The following is an 18,817-nucleotide window of genomic DNA, read 5'->3' on the forward strand; positions in this document are numbered from 1 at the left end:
CCAGAATTGCCAACACTTCTTCCCTACGCACCTCAATGCCATCTATTCTAATAGCCTGGGTCTCAGCATTCTCCTCCACAATATTATCTTTTTCCTGAGTGAATACTGACGAAAAGTATTCATTTAGTATCTCGCTTATCTCCTCAGCCTCCACACACAACTTCCCACCACTGTCCTTGACTGGCCCTACTCTTACCCTAGTCATTCTTTTATTCCTGACATACCTATAGAAAGCTTTTGGGTTTTCCTTGATCCTACCTGCCAAAGACTTCTCATGTCCCCTCCTTGCTCGTCTTAGCTCTCTCTTTAGATCCTTCCTCACTTCCTTGTAACTATCAAGCGCCCCAACTGAAACTTCACGCCTCATCTTCACATAGGCCTCCTTCTTCCTCTTAACAAGAGATTCCACTTCTTTGGTAAACTACGGTTCCCTCGCTCGACCCCTTCCTCCCTGCCTGACTGGTACGTACTTATCAAGAACATGCAATAGCTGTTCCTTGAACAAGCTCCACATATCCAGTGTGCCCAACCCTTGCAGCCTACTTCTCCAACCTACACATCCTAAGTCATGTCTAATGGCATCATAATTGCCCTTCCCCCAGCTATAACTCTTGCCCTGCGGGGTATACTTATCCCTTTCCATCACTAACGTAAAGGTCACCGAATTGTGGTCACTGTTTCCAAAGTGCTCACCTACCTCCAGATCTAACACCTGGCCTGGTTCATTACCCAAAACCAAATCCAATGTGGCCTCGCCTCTTGTTGGCCTGTCAACATATTGTGTCAGGAAACCCTCCTGCACACATTGTACAAAGAACGACCCATCTAATGTACTCGAACTATATAATTTCCAGTCAATATTTGGAAAGTTAAAGTCTCCCATAACAACTACCCTGTTACTTTCGCTCTTTTCCAGAATCATCTTCGCCATCCTTTCCTCTACATCCCTAGAACTATTAGGTGGCCTATAGAAAACTCCCAACAGGGTGACCTCTCCTTTCCTGTTTCTAACCTCAGCCCATATTACCTCGGAAGAAGAGTCCCCATCTAGCATCCTTTCCGCCACTGTAATACTGTCCTTGACAAGCAGCGCCACACCTCCCCCTCTTTTGCCCCCTTCTCTGACCTTACTAAAACACCTAAACCCCGGAACCTGCAACAACCATTCCTGTCACTGCTCTATCCATGTCTCTGAAATGGCCACAACATCAAAGTCCCAGGTACCAACCCATGCTGCCAGTTCCCCTACCTTATTTCGTATACTCCTGGCATTGAAGTAGACACACTTCAAACCACCTACCTGAACACTGGCACCCTCCTGCGAAGTCAAATCTGTGCTCCTGACCTCTATACTCTCAATCTCCCGTACCCCAAAACTACAATCCAGGTTCCCATGCCCCTGCTGAATTAGTTTAAACCCCCCCAAAGAGTACTAACAAATCTCCCCCCCAGGATATTGGTGCCCCTCAGGTTCAGATGTAGACCATCCTGTCTATAGAGGTCCCACCTTCCCCAGAAAGAGCCCCAGTTATCCAGAAATCTGAATCCCTCCCGCCTGCATCATCCCTGTCGCCACGTGTTTAATTGCTCTCTCTCCCTATTCCTCATCTCACTATCACGTGGCACGGGCAACAACCCAGAGATAATAACTCTGTTTGTTCTCGCTCTGAGCTTCCATCCTAGCTCCCTAAAGGCCTGCCTGACATCCTTGTCCCCTTTCCTACCTATGTCGTTAGTGCCAATGTGGACTACGACTTGGGGCTGCTCCCCCTCCCCCTTAAGGACCCGGAAAACACGATCCGAGACATCACGTACCCTTGCACCTGGGAGGCAACATACCAAACGTGAGTCTCTCTCGCTCCCACAAAATCTCCTATCTGTGCCCCTGACTATTGAGTCCCCAATTACTAATGTTCTACTCCTTTCCCCCCTTCCCTTCTGAGCAACAGGGACAGACTCCGTGCCAGAGGTCCGTACCCCATGGCTTAGGGTCCCTGCACAGACTGCTTCTTCCCAGTCCCTCTTACAGTTACCCATCTATCTCCAGTCTTTGGTGTAACTACTTCCCTGAAGCTCCTATCTATGACCCCCTCTGCCTCCCGAATGATCCGAAGTTCATCCAGTTCAAGCTCCAGGTCCCTAACACGGTTTTTGAGGAGCTGGAGTTGGGTGCACTTCCCACAGATGAAATCAGCAGGGACACTGACGGCGTCCCTCACCTCAAACATTCTGCAGGAGAAGCATTGTACTGCCTTCCCTGACATCACCTCTAGATTTAAAAAAAACAAGAAGAAAAAGAAACGAAGAGCTTACCTGATATTCCCTCAAACCCTGCTCCCGGTGAAAGGTAAGCAAATTTAAAGGCACTCACTCACCTTCACGACAGGCCCCAAGCTGCCTCTAGGTCAGGGGTGGGCAAACTTTTCCGTGCAAGGGCCACATTCAGAAATTCACAATTCACAAAGGGCCGCATAGTATATTAAGTAAAATAATTACTTCACCCGGTTATGATTCTGGGCGCCTCATACAGAACATAGAACAGTACAGCACAGTACAGGCCCTTCGGCCCTCGACGTTGTGCCGAGCAATGATCATCCTACTCAAGTCAACGTATCCACCCTATACCAGTAAGTAACCCAACAGCCCCCCCATTAACCTTAAAAAAAATTTTAAAAAAAATTTTTTTTTTAATGACTTGGAGGGCCGCAGAAATACCTTTGGCGGGCCGCATGCGGCCCGCGGGCCGTAGTTTGCCCACCCCTGCTCTAGGTCATCTCTAAGGTATAGGACGGCTGCCTGAGGTTAAATTGCGCTGTAAGAGTTAGTCAATTTCCCCTTAGCGCTGGGATTCTAGGGATATTGTTCTCTTCTTCAGTCATTTTGCTTTGCAGCAATGGGTGAGATGTTATGTCTCGAAAGTTGTGCCTCCCTCCTCTGCAACCCCCATGGAGAAGGATAAGAGCAGCAACGTCATGGAAATACTGTTATGACCCTTGTGGAAACAAACTACAAACAACCCAACTAAGACCAATATACAAAACTTCACTTTTATATTAGCAATCACACCAAAATCAATGTAAATTAAACATGAATTAACAGGAAAATTGCAATAATATGACCGATAAATTACACATAGCAGATACAAAGACATATCATTTCTCAGTCAGCCCATTCAGCACGTATCACATTCATTTCAGCCACAATATCCTTCAAAACGTTGAACTTCTTCAAATCAAATTCCATCTTCATTTCTCTAAAGCTTTAGCACCAAGTCTCATCAAACAACGGCATTACTTCACCCAATTTCCACAAATATAATTTTCACAGTCGACACATTTCCAGATCCCTTCTTCTTCACAAAACCCTGGTCATGTGGGGCCTGTTTGTGCACTATGCCAGTGCATAAAGGGTCCCCAAATCCAGATATAAAGCTTTGTTCAAGATTCGAGCTCCAGCAGCTTGCAGTCAAGTAGAACGTAGAACATAGACCAGTACAGCACAGAACAGGCCCTTCAGCCCTCGATGTTGTGCCGAGCAATGATCACCCTACTCAAACCCACGTATCCACCCTATACCCGTAACCCAACAGCCCCCCCCCCTTAACCTTACTTTTTTAGGACACTACGGGCAATTTAGCATGGCCAATCCACCTAACCCGCACATCTTTGGACTGTGGGAGGAAACCGGAGCACCCGGAGGAAACCCACGCACACACGGGGAGGACGTGCAGACTCCGCACAGACAGTGACCCAGCCGGGAACCGAACCTGGGACCCTGGAGCTGTGAAGCATTTATGCTAACCGCCAAGTTACCGTGCTGCCCCTGTCTCTGAGAATCTCCCATTTATAGGACCCTGGGCTTTAAGTATAAAGGGTAAGAGGGCAAAAGTTAAGAGGCCATGATGAATCTTCATAAAATACTGGTTCTGTCCCAAATGGGTGCCCCTGGCCCAAATGTCAAATTCTGGGCACGACAGTTTAGTAAATTGACAACTATAGAGAGGGTGCAGAGAAGAGTTTAAAAATGGATCAAAAGATAAAGATAAAGAATAAATAAAACTCACCCATGGTGGCATTGATTGCCGTTGATTCGGGAGATTTCGCGCCCTTTTTGTTCACCAGGCGCGCAGGCGCGCTCCGGCCGACCGCGGTGCGCAGGTGCGCTCTGGCCGCCCGCGGTGCGCAGGCGCACTCCGGCCGCCCGCGGTGCGCAGGCGCGCTCCGGCCGCCCGCGGTGCGCAGGCGCGCTCCGGCCGCCCGCGGTGCGCAGGCGCGCTCCGGCCGCCCGCGGTGCGCAGGCGCGCTCCGGCCGCCCGCGGTGCGCAGGCGCGCTCTGGCCGACCGCGGTGCGTGCTCCCTTCTCTTCACGCTGCTGCCCCCATCCAATCGATGTTCGGGGCCAGCGCACCGTCGGCCCCCCCCTCTGCACGCCACTGCTGAAGCCCCAGTGCTACTCGACAAAATATATGTGAGGCCTGTTAATGAAGTCTATGCACGACACTTGTTCACTACTCGCCGCCAGCGGCCTACGGAATCGCTCGCAGAATTCCTGAGAGAGCTTAAAATTTTATCTAGTGACTGTAATTACCAGGCGGTTACCGCGGCAGAACATAGAGAACTTGCTGTACGTAATGCCTTTGTTGCGGGCCTTAGGTCAAATTACGTGCACCAGCGACTGCTGGAAAAGGGAGGCCCTAAATCTTGAAGCGACTGCTGAACTTGCTATCACTATGGAGGTCTCCTTCCACAGCCTCACCTTGTTCCCCGCGGACACCGCGACCCCGTCATGGGCCCCGACCAGCGACTCCCCCAGGCCTGCGCCGCGCAGCTGCCCAGCCACAATGCTGCCCCAGCCTGCCACTTTTGCGGCCAGAATCAGCACTCGCGGCAGCACTGCTCGGCCCGCAATGCGACCTGCTGCAGCTGCGGGCGAAAAGGACACTATGCCACAGTGTGTCTGGCGAAGAAAGCCCCAGCCTCTAACCCTCCCACGGTTCAAAGCACTCGTTCCGCCCCAGCCTCTAACCCTCCCACGGCTCAAAGCACTCGTTCCCTGAATTCACAGGCCCGCAGGCCCCGAAATGCTGCAGCCTGTATGCCGACTCCGCCCCCACCCAACATGTGCGACTCATGGGGGCGGCCATCTTGACAATCCTCCTCCATGCGGCCGGCCATGTGCGACTCATGGGGGCAGCCATCTTGGCAATCCTCCTCCATGCGGCCGGCCATGTGCGACTCATGGGGGCTGCCATCTTGGCAATCCTCCTCCATGCGGCCGGCCATGTGTGACTCATGGGGGCAGCCATCTTGGGATCCATCCCCTTCAAACTCTGAAACTCACCTCGACGACTACGAACCCAGAGGGCAGTCATCACGGGGCCCCTCCGGCACAGCTGATCGAGCCGCCGACTACCCGCAACTCAACGCAGTCACTCTGGACCAATCGCGCCCGAAGCATCTGCGAAACCCGATGGCGGCGGTCCAAATTAACGGGTACAGCATGGCGTGCCTTTTCGACTCCGGGAGCACTGAGAGCTTCGTACACTCAGATCTGGTAAGACGCTGTTCGCTCCCCGTTTTCCCCGCGCGGCAAACTATCTCCCTCGCTTCGGGCTCCCACTCTGTCCAGATCCAAGGGCGCACCGCCGCGATGCTCACAATCCAAGGCGCTAGCTATGCCAAATTCAAGATCTACATCCTGCCCGAACTCTGCGCCCCACTCTTATTGGGCCTAGATTTTCAGTGTAACCTCAAGAGTCTCACCCTCAGTTTCGGCGGGCCCCTACGCCCACTCACTATCTGCAGCCTAGCCACGTTGCGAATCTCCCCCCCTCCTCTCTTTGCCAATCTCACCCAGGACTGTAAACCCGTAGCCACTCGCAGCGGGCGGTACAGCCTGCAGGATAGGGTGGTCATCAGATCAGAGGTCTGAAGGCTTCTCAGTAAGGGGATCATAGAGGCCAGTAACAGCCCCTGGAGAGCTCAGGTGGTGGTCATCAAGACCGGGGAAAAATTCCGCATGGTCGTAGACTATAGTCAGACCATTAATAGATTTATGCTCCTCGACGCGTACCCCCTCCTCAGGATTGCAGACATGGTAAATCAGATCGCCCAGTAGCAGCTCTTTTCCATGGTGGATCTGAAGTCTGCATACCACCAGCTCCCAATCTGCCCGGAGGACCGCCACTACACGGCATTCGAGGCCGATGGCCGCCTCTTCCACTTCCTCCGGGTTCCCTTCGGCGTCACTAATGGGGTTTTGGTGTTCCAACAAGCAATGGACCGAATGGTGGACCAGTACGGGCTGCGGGCCACATTCCCTTACTTGGATAACGTTACCATCTGCGGCTATGGCCAGCAGGACCATGACGCCAACCTCTACCGTTTTCTCCAGACGGCTCAGAAACTAAACCTCACCTATAACAAGGAGAAATGCGTTTTCCGCACGACCAGACTAGCCATCCTTGGCTATGTCGTGGAAAACGGAGTCCTGGGTCCCGACCCGGACCTCTTAGAACTCCCTCTCCCTCATTGTCCCAAGGCCCTCAAACGGTGCTTGGGATTCTTTTCGTATTACGCCCAGTGGGTCCCTCAATATGCGGACAAAGCCCACCCACTCTTTAAGGCCACACGATTTCCCCTGTCAGCTGAGGCGCGCCAGGCCTCCAGCTGCATCAAGGAGGACGTCGCCAAAGCGGCCATGCGGGCGGTGGATGAATCCACTCCCTTTCAGGTTGAGAGCGACACCTCAGAGGTAGCTCTAGCAGCCACTTTAAATCAGGCAGGGAGACCAGTCGCATTCTTCTCCCGTACCCTCTCCGCTTCGGAACTCCGACACTTGGCAGTCGAAAAAGAGGCATAATCCATTGTGGAGGCTATTCGTCACTGGAGGCACTACCTCGCAGGTAGGAGGTTCACCCTCATCACCGACCAAAGATCGGTTGCCTTCATGTTTGACAACTCGCAAAGGGGCAAAATTAAAAACGAAAAAATTCTGCGGTGGAGGATCGAACTCTCCACCTATAGCTACGATATTAAGTATCGACCGGGGAAGCTTAACGAGCCCCCAGATGCCCTATCCCGCGGGTCATGCGCAAGCGCGCAGAACGACTGCCTGAAAGTCATCCACAACGACCTCTGTCACCCGGCTCGCCCACTACATCAAAGCCCGGAAATCTGCCTTTCTCAACTGAGGAGGTAAAAGCTGTCACCAGAGACTGCCCAATCTGCGCGGAGTGCAAACCGCACTTCTATAGACCAGACAGGGCCCACCTGGTCAAGGCTTCTAGGCCCTTTGAACGCCTCGCGATCGATTTCAAAGGGCCGCTCCCCTCAACTAACAGGAATGTTTACCTCCTAAACGTCATAGATGAGTTCTCCCGCTTCCCCTTTGCTATCCCGTGCCCCGAAATGACCTCCCACACAGTCATTAGGGCCCTGCATAGTATCTTCACCCTGTTTGGTTTCCCCAGCTACGTACACAGCGACCGGGGTTCGTCCTTCATGAGCGACGAGCTGTGTCAGTACCTGCTCGAAAAGGACATTGCCTCGAACAGGACTACCAGCTACAACCCCAGGGGGAACGAGCAGGTGGAGAGGGAGAATGCGACGGTCTGGAAGACCGTCCTACTGACCCTCCAGTCCAGGAATCTCCGAGTCTCCCATTGGCAGGATGTCCTCCCAGACGCGCTCCATGCTATTAGGTCACTCTTATGCACCGCGACCAACCAGACCCCTCACGAGAGGCTCTTTATCTTTTCCAGGGGCACTACCACGGGGGTCTCACTCCCGGCATGGCTGAAGACAACGGGCCCTGTACTCCTGAGGAGGCACGTCAGGACGCACAAAGCTGACTCCCTTGTAGAGAAGGTGCGCCTGCTTCACTCAAACCCCCAGTATGCCTTCGTAGAGTTCCCTGACGGCCAACAGGACACCGTATCCCTCCGGGACCTAGCACCCGCTGGATCCAGCATCCCCACTATCACTGCAGACGCACCCCTCACACTACACCCCACCCAGCCGCCCCCTCGCGCTCCTGAGCCCACTAGCTCGCTACATTTGTTTCACGCACCTGCACCGGCTAACCCCCAGCGCCCCCAGTCCCCAGTCGAACCAGACGGGTATGGAGCTCGGACGGAATCACACCTGGAGTCCGCCATCGTACTCCAACCCACAACACCCATCGAGCCACCACAGGAGGCTGCAACCCCTGGTGCTCCGCAGATCGCAGCGGACGACCCGACCACCGGACAGACTCAATTTATGAACCACCACCCCCGCCGGACTTGATTATTTTGTAGGGGGTGAATGTGGTGAATGTAACTCTGTAATTCACACTGTGATATATATATGAGACTGTACGATTGTAAGCGCAGTTGCGTTGCCCGACCACTAGGGGGAGTAGCTCTGGGAATGCTTAGGGGTTTGTACAGGGCTCCACCCTTGGCTCCGCCCACGGCTCCTCCCCCTGGACTGCTGTATAAATATTGATGCCTAGAGCCAGCCAACCAGTTCATCGAGAGTTCAACGTGTAACAGGCTGGCTCTGTAGTAAGTAGATTAAAACCACTGTTCATATCTCAAAGCACGTGTCTAGTGAATTGATGGTCTCATCAATTATTATTAGAACGTAGTTACTAAATCCCCCCTCCTAACAGTGACCAGCTCTTGAAAGTACATCATAATAAAAATATAATAATAATCGCTTATTGTCACAAGTAGGCTTCAATGAAGTTCCTGTCAAAAGCCCCTAGTTGCCACATTTCGGTGCCAACGGCTGCCATCTACAGTAAAACCCTTCCACTAACCCTCTTACGGCAGACTCGACAGGCTGAATGGTCTCCTTCTGCACTGTAAATTCTATGAATCTATGAGGCGCTTGGCAGTGTAATCAACCTTCAGTCCAAGAGGATCCGTCTCCTTGCCAACAGCGAGGCAAAGGCCAGGACGTGTGCCCCCAGCCCCATCCGGAGTTCCAGAACAATCAAAACCTCAAATATCGCTACCAATGGGCAAGGCACCAATCCAATGTTCAATATTGCCAACTGTCTCAAAGAAGGACCTCCAGACGTTCACCAGCTTTGAGCACGACCAGAATATGTGCACATGATGTGCTGGGCCCCCAGACACCGATCGCATCTATCATCCACTCCTTCAAAAAATGGACCCATTCTAGCCTTTGTAAGGTGTGCCCAGAACACCACTTTCAGCTGGATGAGACTCAGCCTCACACAGGACAAAATTGAGTTCACCTTCCTCAGTGTTTCACTCCATACCACCTCCTCCAAGATCATCCCCAGCTCCAATGTCCACTTTGCCTTCACACCCGAACAGAGTCCGTCTCTTCCCCCATTATCCGCTGGTATATACTTGATGTGCTGGCCACCTCCGAACTAGAGCAGGGTAAGATATTCTCGAGCAATGTAGAAGGCTGCTTCAATGGAATAGCCGAAAAGTACTTGTTTTGAAATAAATTTAGAGTACCCAATTAATTTGTTTTCAATTAAGGGGCAATTTTAACGTGGCCAATCCACCTGCTCTGCACATTATAATAATAGTGTATTGTCACAAGTAGGCTTCAATGAAGTTACTAGTGAAAGTGGAAGTGAAAAGCCCCTAGTCACCACATTCCGGCGTCTGTTCGGGGAGGCCGGTACGGGAATTGAACCCGCACTGCTGGCCTTGCTCTGCATTACAAGCCAGCTGTTTAGCCCACTGTGCTAAACCAGCACATCATTGGGTTGTGGGGGCGAAACCCACACAAACACGAGGAGAATGTGCAAACTCCACACGGACAGTGACTGAGAGCCAGGATCAAACCTGGGACCTCGGCGCCGTGAGGCAGCAGTGCTAACCACTGCGCCACCGTACTGCCCTGAAAAGTACTTTTTGACCCAGCTGCACAGCTGGAGATACCTGAACCCATCAGAGTCAGTAAGCCCATATTCTTCTTTCAGTTCCCCTAAACTAGCAAATCGACCATCTAAAAAAAGTCTCCCATTTTCTCTAAACCTTTATCCTTCCATTCCCTAAATTTCACATCTGACCTAGCAGGTGTGAATAACTGGTTCGCACAGATGGGGGTCAGCCTAGAGGCAGCTCTCAAGTTAAAATGTTGGCAGAGTAGCCTCCAAATTTTTAACGGGGCCACTACAACTGCGTTGGACAAGTACCACCCAGTAACGAAGCTGTTATCAACGCTGCTAGGCTTGCTCCCCTTACAGACTCTGCTACCACCCGGAACCAAAGCTCATCCGAATCTCCGAACCACCCAAGCACTTTTTCAGCATTAGCTGCCCAATAATAGTATTTGTGATAAAGGTTTGGCAAGGTCAAGCCCCCAAATTGTCACTCCCTCGGAGCAGTGCCCTCCTGACCCTCGGACTCCTACCCGCATAAATAAACCCAGTCACCAGTTGGTCAATCTCTCTGAAAAAAGTCTGGGCAAGAATATCGGAAGGCACTGGAATAAAAATAAAAATTTGGCAAGATGTTCATCTTAACCGATTGCACTCGGCTTGCCAGGGTAATTGGAGACCATCACATCTTTGCAAGTCCGCTTTGACCTTAGCCACGAAATTCGTATAATTCAACCTCCAGAGTTTTCCGCAGTTCCTTGCTATCTGGACACCTAAATATCAAGAATGACTTCCAGTTAGCCAGAACAGCACTCCCCTAAGACCCTCCTCTGTCTCGGCACCCCAACCACAAAGTATTCACTCTTTTTTTATATACATAAAAATTCAGAGTAACCCAATTTTTTTCCCCAATTAAGGAGCAATTTAGGCTGGCCAATCCACCTACCCTGCACATATTTGGGTTTGTGGGGGTTAGACCCACGCGGAGAATGTGCAAACTCCACACGGGCAGTGACCCAGGGCCAGGATCGAACACAGATCCTCGGCGCCATGAGGCAGCAGTGCTAACCACTGAACCACCGTGCTGCCCACATAGAATAATTTAGCCGTTTATAAATCAGATCCACAATTTATATTAGAATAAAAATGACTGCAGAAACTATTCAATATTATCCTTTTACTTCACTTAACTCAATGTTTATAATTCCTCATTCATATATTTGTCATGTTCTAAATAGAAGTTCAACATATCAGATCCATATACTTCCTATATTGGGTAAATAATGATTATTTAGTAAGCTAACAGGGGTTATTTGAGAGTTGGAGGTGACACCAGTCCTGTCGCTCCCTCTGGTGGTTGCTCATGCGCACATCTCAATGTTTCCTGGCCTGTCGGCGGAACCTTTGGTTTGTTCCTTAGTGAGAGTTCGGACGTGTTTGTGTGTCACACTGAGAGCTGCCGCTTGGTGTCACGTCAACATTGGCTCGGGGGAGACGAGCAGTTAGACGCAACCAAGGTGAGCGGAGCCGGGAGATTTTAGTGGGAAGGAGGCGATGGAGTGCGGGGTTGGGGACGGGGGCTGGGTCTGCGGGGGCTGGGTCTGCGGGGTTGGGGACGGGGACGGGGGGGGCTGTGGGGTTGGGGACCGGGGAGGGGACGCTGTGGGGTTGGGGACGGGGGGGGCTGTGGGACAGGGGGGGGGGCTTGGGGACGGGGGGGGGGCTGTGGGGGAGGGGGGGGCTGTGGGGACGGGGGGGGGGCGGCTGTGGGGACGGGGGGGGGGCGGCTGTGGGGACGGGGGGGGGGGCTGTGGGGACGGGGGGGGGCTGTGGGGACGGGGGGGGGGGGCTGTGGGGACGGGGGACGGGACGGGGGGGGGCTGTGGGGACGGGGGGACGGGGACCGGGGGGGGGGTGTGGGGACGGGGGGGGGGGGTGGGGACGGGGGGGGGGTGTGGGGACGGGGGGGGCTGTGGGCACGGGGGAGGAGGGGGGGCTGTGGCGTGGAACGGGGGGTGGGGCTGTGGGACGGGGATATGTGGGGAGGGAGGCTGTGGGTTGGTGGGACGACGGGCCGGGGGATGTGGGTTGGGGCCGGGGGAGGCTGTGGGTTGGGGACGGGGGGGGGCTGTGGGTTTGGGACGGGGGGGGCTGTGGGGTTGGGACGGGGGGGGCTTGTGGGTTGGGACGGGGGGGGGCTGTGGGGTTGGGGACGGGCGGGGGCTGTGGGTGGGACGGGTGTGTGGGGGCCTGTGGGGTTGGGGACGGGGGGGGGAGGCCTGTCCTGTGGAGTTGGGGAATGGGGGGGGCATGTGGGGTTGGGGACGGGCGGGATGTGGGGTTGGGGGCTGTGGGTTGGGGATGGGGGGGGGCTGTGGGGTTGGGGGGGGCCTGTGGGGTTGGGGACGGGGGGGGGCCTGTGGGGTTGGGGACGGGTGGGGGGGCCTGTGGGGTTGGGGACGGGGGGGGGGCCTGTGGGGGTGGGGACGGGGGGGGGCCCTGGCTGTGGGGTTGGGACGGGGGGGGGGGCGGCTGTGGGGTTGGGGAAGGGGGTGGGCCGGCGTGGGTTGGGGAAGGGGGTGGGCGGCTGTGGGGTGGGGGACGGGGGTGGGCAGGCTGTGGGGTTGGGACGGGGGTGGGGGGATGTGGGGTTGGGACGGGCGGGGGGGGGATGTGGGGTTGGGGCGGGGGGAGGGGCCTGTGGGGTTGGGGACGGGGGGGGGGCCGGCTGTGGGGTTGGGGACGGGGGTGGGCCGGCTGTGGGGTTGGGGACGGGGGTGGGCCGGCTGTGGGGTTGGGGACGGGGGTGGGCGGCTGTGGGGTTGGGGACGGGGTGTGGGCCGGCTGTGGGGTTGGGGGACGGGGGTGGGCAGGCTGTGGGGTTGGGGACGGAGGGGGGGGCTGTGGGGTTGGGGACGGGGGATGTGGGGTTGGGGGCTGTGGGGTTGGGGATGGGGGGGGGCTGTGGGGTTGGGGGGGGCCTGTGGGGTTGGGGACGGGGGGGGGGCCTGTGGGGTTGGGGACGGGTGGGGGGGCCTGTGGGGTTGGGGACGGGGGGGGGGGGGGGCCTGTGGGGTTGGGGACGGGGGGGGGGCCTGTGGGGTTGGGGACGGGGGGGGGCCTGGCTGTGGGGTTGGGGATGGGGGGGGGGGGCGGCTGTGGGGTTGGGGACGGGGGTGGGCCGGCTGTGGGGTTGGGGACGGGGGTGGGCCGGCTGTGGGGTTGGGGACGGGGGGTGGGGGGCTGTGGGGTTGGGGGCGGGGGTGGGGGCTGTGGGGTTGGGGACGGGCGGGGGGGGCTGTGGGGTTGGGGACGGGGGAGGGGCCTGTGGGGTTGGGGACGGGGGGGGGCCGGCTGTGGGGTTGGGGACGGGGGTGGGCCGGCTGTGGGGTTGGGGACGGGGTTGGGGACGGGGGTTGGGCCGGCTGTGGGGTTGGGGACGGGGGTGGGCCGGCTGTGGGGTTGGGGACGGGGGTGGGCCGGCTGTGGGGTTGGGGACGGGGGTGGGCCGGCTGTGGGGTTGGGGACGGGGGTGGGCCGGCTGTGGGGTTGGGGACGGGGGGGGGGGGGCTGTGGGGTTGGGGACGGGGGGGGGGGGGGGGCTGTGGGGTTGGGGACGGGGGGGGGCTGTGGGGTTGGGGACGGGGTGGGGTTGGGGACGGGGGGCTGCGGGTTGGGGACGGGGGCTGCGAGGTTGGGGACGGGGCTGTGGTGTTGGGGTCGGGGCTGTGGTGTTGGGGTCGGGGGCCTATGGGCTGCTGGGTCTGGGGCTGCTAGGTTGGGGACGGGGGCTTTGGGGTTGGGGACTGGGGCTATGGGTTGCGGGCACAGGGGCTATGGGTTGCGGGCACGGGGGCTGCGGGGTTGGTGACAGGGGCTGTGGGTTGCGGGCATGGGGGATGCGGGGTTGGTGACGGGGGCTATGGGTTGCGGGCACAGGGGCTTTGGGTTGCGGGCAAGGGGGCTGCGGGGTTGGTGACGGGGGCTATGGGTTGCGGGCACGGGGGCTGCGGGGTTGGTGACAGGGGCTATGGGTTACGGGCACAGGGGCTATGGGTTGCGGGCACGGGGGCTATGGGTTGCGGGCACGGGGGCTGCGGGGTTGGTGACGGGGGCTATGGGCTGCAGGTTTGGGGAGTTGTGTATATTTGGGCTTCTGTTAATTTCCACATTTCCCGAGTGACTGTATGGTGAATGAAGTGCACTGTTAAAGTCTGGTGGCGTAGGGGGAGCATGATGGGCATTCTTTGTGGGCAGTACAATATTTAGCAATCATTTTTATTTTATTTTAAAGGTAATCGTTATCAAACAAAGCCCCCGAAAAAATGTATGATGAATCTGAAAAAACGAAACGTTGGGAAGGAGGCTATGAACGGACTTGGTATGTGTTTAAAAATTGACAATTTTCACGCAGTCTTTAATGTTGCCCGTGACGTTTATTTAAATCCACATTTGCAGGTAGATGTGGGGCCCATTTAATATCTCATCTGAAAGATGCTACATTCAAGACATTAATCTAAATTCGGGTTATTGTACATGTATGTCGATTCAGACCTCTCTGGATGACAAAGGGGAGAAAGGTTAAGGTGACAAAGAATCTTAGAATCATAAACTTTACAGTGCAGAAGGCCTCTTGGCCCATCTAGTCTGCACTGGCCCTTGGAAAGAGCACCCTACTTAAGCGCACTCCTACACCCTATCCCCGTAACCCAGTAAATGTTTAAAATTGATGACGGGGTGATGAACATAGAACAGTACAGCACAGTACAGGCCCTTCAGCCCACGATGTTGTGTCATTTCCGCCCTGGGAAAAAGCCTCCCAACTGTTTACCCTATCTATACCCCTAATCTAAGATCAACCGAACCTACACCCCTTCAATTTACTGCTGTCCATGTACCTGTCTAAGAATCGCTTAAATGTCCCTCATGACCCTGACTCCACCACCTCTGCTGACAGTGCATTCCGCACACCCACCACTCTCTATGTAAAGAACCGACCTCTGACATCTCCTCTATCCCTTCCTCCAATCACCTTAAAATTATGTCCCGTCGTGACAGCCATTTCCACCCTGGGGAAAAGTCTCTGGCTATCCACTCTATCCATGCCTCTCTTCACCTTGTACATCTCAATTAAGTCACCTCTCTGTCTTTTTTTTTAGAACAGTACAGCACAGAACAGGCCCTTCGCCCTCGATGTTGTGCCGAGCAATGATCACCCTACTCAAGCCCACGTATCCACCCTATACCAGTAACCCAACAACCCCATTAACCTTATTTTTTAGGACACTAAGGGCAATTTAGCCTGGCCAATCCACCTAACCCGCACATCTTTGGACTGTGGGAGGAAACCGGAGCACCCGGAGAAAACCCACGCACACACGGGGAGGACGTGCAGACTCCGCACAGACAGTGACCCAAGCCGGGCATCGAACCTGGGACCCTGGAGCTGTGAAGCATTGATGCTAGCCACCATGCTACCATGCTGCCCTGTCTTCTTCGCTCCAGTGAGAAAAGCCCTAGCTCCCTCAATCTTTCTTCATGAGACATGCCCTCCAGTCCAGGCAGCATCCTGGTAAATCTCCTCTGTACCCTCTCCAAAGCATCCACATCCTTCCTATAATGAGGTGACCAGAACTGGACACAATATTCCAAGTGTAGTCTAACTAGAGTTTTATAAAGCTGCAGCAAAACCGCGTGGCTCTTAAACTCAATCCCCCTGTTAATGAAAGCCAACACACCATACGCCTTCTTAACAACCGTATTAGCCTGGGTGGCAACTTTGAGGGATCTATGTACGTGGACACCAAGATCTCTCTGTTGCTCCAAACGTCCAAGAATTTTGCCTTTAATCCTGTATTCAGCATTCAAATTCGACCTACCAAAATGAATCACTTTACATTTATCAAGGTTGAAATCCATCTTCCACTTCTCAGCCCAGCTCTGCATCCTGTCAATGTCCAGCTGTAACCTGCAACAACCCTCAACACTATCTACAACTCCCCCAACTTTCTTGTCATTGGCAAACTTACTAACCCACCCTTCCACTTCCTCATCCAAGTCATTTATAAAACCACAAAGAGCAGAGGTCCCAGAACAGATCCTTGCGGGACACCACTGGTCACCGACCTCCAGGCGGAATACTTTCCATCCACTACTGCTCGCTGTCTTCTTTCGGCCAGCCAATTCTGTATCCAGACAGCCAAATTTCACTGTATCCCATGCCCCCTAACTTTCTGAATGAGTCTACCATGGGGAACCTTATCAAATGCCTTGCTGAAATCCATATACACCACATCCACTGACCTTCATCAATGTGTCTCGTCACTTCCTCAAAGAATTCGATGAGGCTTGTGAGGCATGACCTGCCCCTTACAAAGCCATGCTGACTATCTTTAATCAAACTATGTTTTTCTAAATAATCATAAATCCCTATCTCTCAGAATCCTTTCCAATATTTTGCTTACCACAGACGTAATACTGATGGGTCTGTAATTCCCAGGGATTTCCCTGTTCCCCTTCTTGAACAGGGGAACAACATTCGCCCTCCCTCCAGTCATCCGGTACTACTCCAGTGGAGAGTGAGGACACAAAGATCATCGGCAATGGCGCAGCAATCTCCTCCCTCGCTTCCCGTAGTAACCTTGGGTATATCCCGTCAGGCCCAGGGGACTTATCTATCCTGATGCTTTTCAAAATTTCTAGCACATTCTCCTTCTTAATGTCAACCTGCTCGAGTCTATTAACGTGGTTCACACTGTTCTCATGAGCAACAAGGTCCCTCCCTCTCGTGAATGCTGAAACAAAGTATTAATTTAGGGACTCTCCCATCTCCTCAGACTCTAGGCACACGTTCCCTCCACTAACCTTGATCGGCCCTATTCTCACTCTGATCATCCTCTTATTTCTCACATAAGTGTAGAACTTATGTTTCTACATTTATCCTAATCCTTCCCGCCAGGGCTTTTTCATGCCCCCTTCTAGCTCTCCTCAGTCCATTTTTTAGTTCCTTCCTGGCTACCTTGTAACCCTCTAGAGCTGAGTCAGATCCTTGCTTCCTCAACCTTGCGTAAGTTTCCTTCTTTCTCTTGACTAGAAGCTCCACTTCTGTTGTCATCCAAGGCTCCTTCACCTTACCATTCCTTCCTCGTCTCAGTGGGACAAAACTATTCACCCAAGAACAACTGTTCCCACTTTATACTCCTCAGCTCCTGTCTAATAGCAGTATAATTTCCACTCCCCCAATTAAATACCTTCCCATACTATGAGTTCCTATCCCTCTCCATGACTATGGTAAAGGTTAAGGAGTTGTGGTCACTGTCACCGAAATGCTCTCCCACCGAGCCATCTGATACCTGGCCTGGTTCGTTGCCGAGCACCAAGTCCAATATCGCCTCCCCCTTAGTCAGCCTGTCTACATATTGAGTCAGGAATCTTTCCTGTACACACCTGACAAAATCTGCTCCCTCCAAACCATTTGCACTAAGGAAGTTCCAGTCAATATTAGGGAAGTTGAAGTCACCCATGACGACAACTCTGTTACTTCTGCACCTTTCCAAGATCTGCCGCCCAATCTGTTCTTCCATCTCTCTGCTGCTATTGGGGGGGTCTATAGAAAACTCCCAATAAAGTGACTGCTCCTTTCTTGTTTCTGACTTCCACCCATACTGACTCAGTAGACAAACCCTCCTCAACTACACCCTTTTCTGCAGCTGTGATGCGCTCCCTAATTAACAGTGCCAGTCCCCCATCTCTTTTACCTACCTCCCTATTCTTCTGAAAACATCTATACCTTGGAACAACTAACAACCATTCCTGCCCCTGTGAAATCCATGTCTCCATAATGAAATGAATGAAAATCGCTTCTTGTCACAAGTAGGCTTCAAAATGAAGTTACTGTGAAAAGCCCCTAGTCGCCACATTCCGGCGCCTGTTCGGGGAGGATGGTACGGGAATTGAACCCATGCTGCTGGCCTTGGTCTGCTTTACAAGCCAGCTATTTAGCCCACTGTGCTAAACCAGCCCAGATATTGGATAGGCTGTCTGTACTTAAAATTGACACGGCACCACGACTGGATGAGATGCACCCAAGGATATTGAGGGAAATTAGAGTGAAAATTGCAGAAGCACTGGCCATAATTTTCCGATCTTCCTTACACTCCAGTATGGTGCCAGAGGACTGGGGAATTGCAAATGTTACACCCTTGTTCCAAAAATGGTGTAAGGTAAGTCCAGCAGCTACAAGCCAGTCAGTTTAACCTCTTGGTGGGGAAGCTTTGGAACAGATAGTTCAGGACAAAATTTATAATAGTAATAATTGCTTATTGTCACAAGTCGGCTTCAATGAAGTTACTGTGAAAAGCCCCTCATCGCCACATTCCGGCGCCTGTTCAGGGAGGCCGGTACGGTAATTGAACCCGCGCTGCTGGCTTGTTCTGCATTACAAGCCAGCTGTTTAGTCCACAGTGCATAGTCTCTTGGGCAAATGCATGTTCATAAAGGAAAGCCACATGAATTTGTTAAGTGCAAATTGTGTTTACTTAATTTGCTGGATTTTTCTGAAAAAATACCACAACAGAATTGTGGGTAAAGTTATTCCTCATGGAATAAAAGGGTCAGTACCAACATGGATACAACATTTTTTATTTTTTATTTTTTTCATTTTATCTCCTTATTTTTTTTTGGAAATGTTTTTTATTGAGTTTTCATATTTTATATCCTACAAATTACAAATTATTAGAAAAAAAAACACGCAAAAATTGACATGTATATTTACAGGTAAGCATCTTCATTAAAACAACTGTGGCTGCCCCCTTTAGCCAGTATACATATTTTACATTCCCCAATATGGCCGAGGCACATGTTTGTAGGCATTTGTTTACAATTTGGTTTTGGGCCTTAGCTTGCCATCAGACTGTCGCTTGCGGCTTTGTCCTTCCTTTTTTTTGGAATAATTTTTATTCAC

General features: G+C 53.3%; 1 protein-coding gene across 1 annotated transcript in view; it reads left to right on the forward strand.

Annotated features, from left to right (window-relative positions):
• The first annotated feature begins 11,270 nt into the window (after positions 1-11,270).
• The window catches only part of gtf2h2 (general transcription factor IIH, polypeptide 2), a 76,359-nt gene continuing 68,812 nt past the window's right edge, over positions 11,271-18,817 (forward strand). Inside the window, exons 1-2 of the mRNA XM_038805411.1 lie at positions 11,271-11,372; positions 14,150-14,236. Of these exons, the coding sequence (XP_038661339.1) occupies positions 14,181-14,236 (56 nt within the window). The 5' untranslated portion in view covers positions 11,271-11,372; positions 14,150-14,180. The remainder of the gene's footprint in view (positions 11,373-14,149; positions 14,237-18,817) is intronic.

Source organism: Scyliorhinus canicula, chromosome 8, assembly GCF_902713615.1.
Source record: "Scyliorhinus canicula chromosome 8, sScyCan1.1, whole genome shotgun sequence".
In the NCBI taxonomy this organism is placed as follows: Eukaryota; Metazoa; Chordata; class Chondrichthyes; order Carcharhiniformes; family Scyliorhinidae; genus Scyliorhinus; species Scyliorhinus canicula.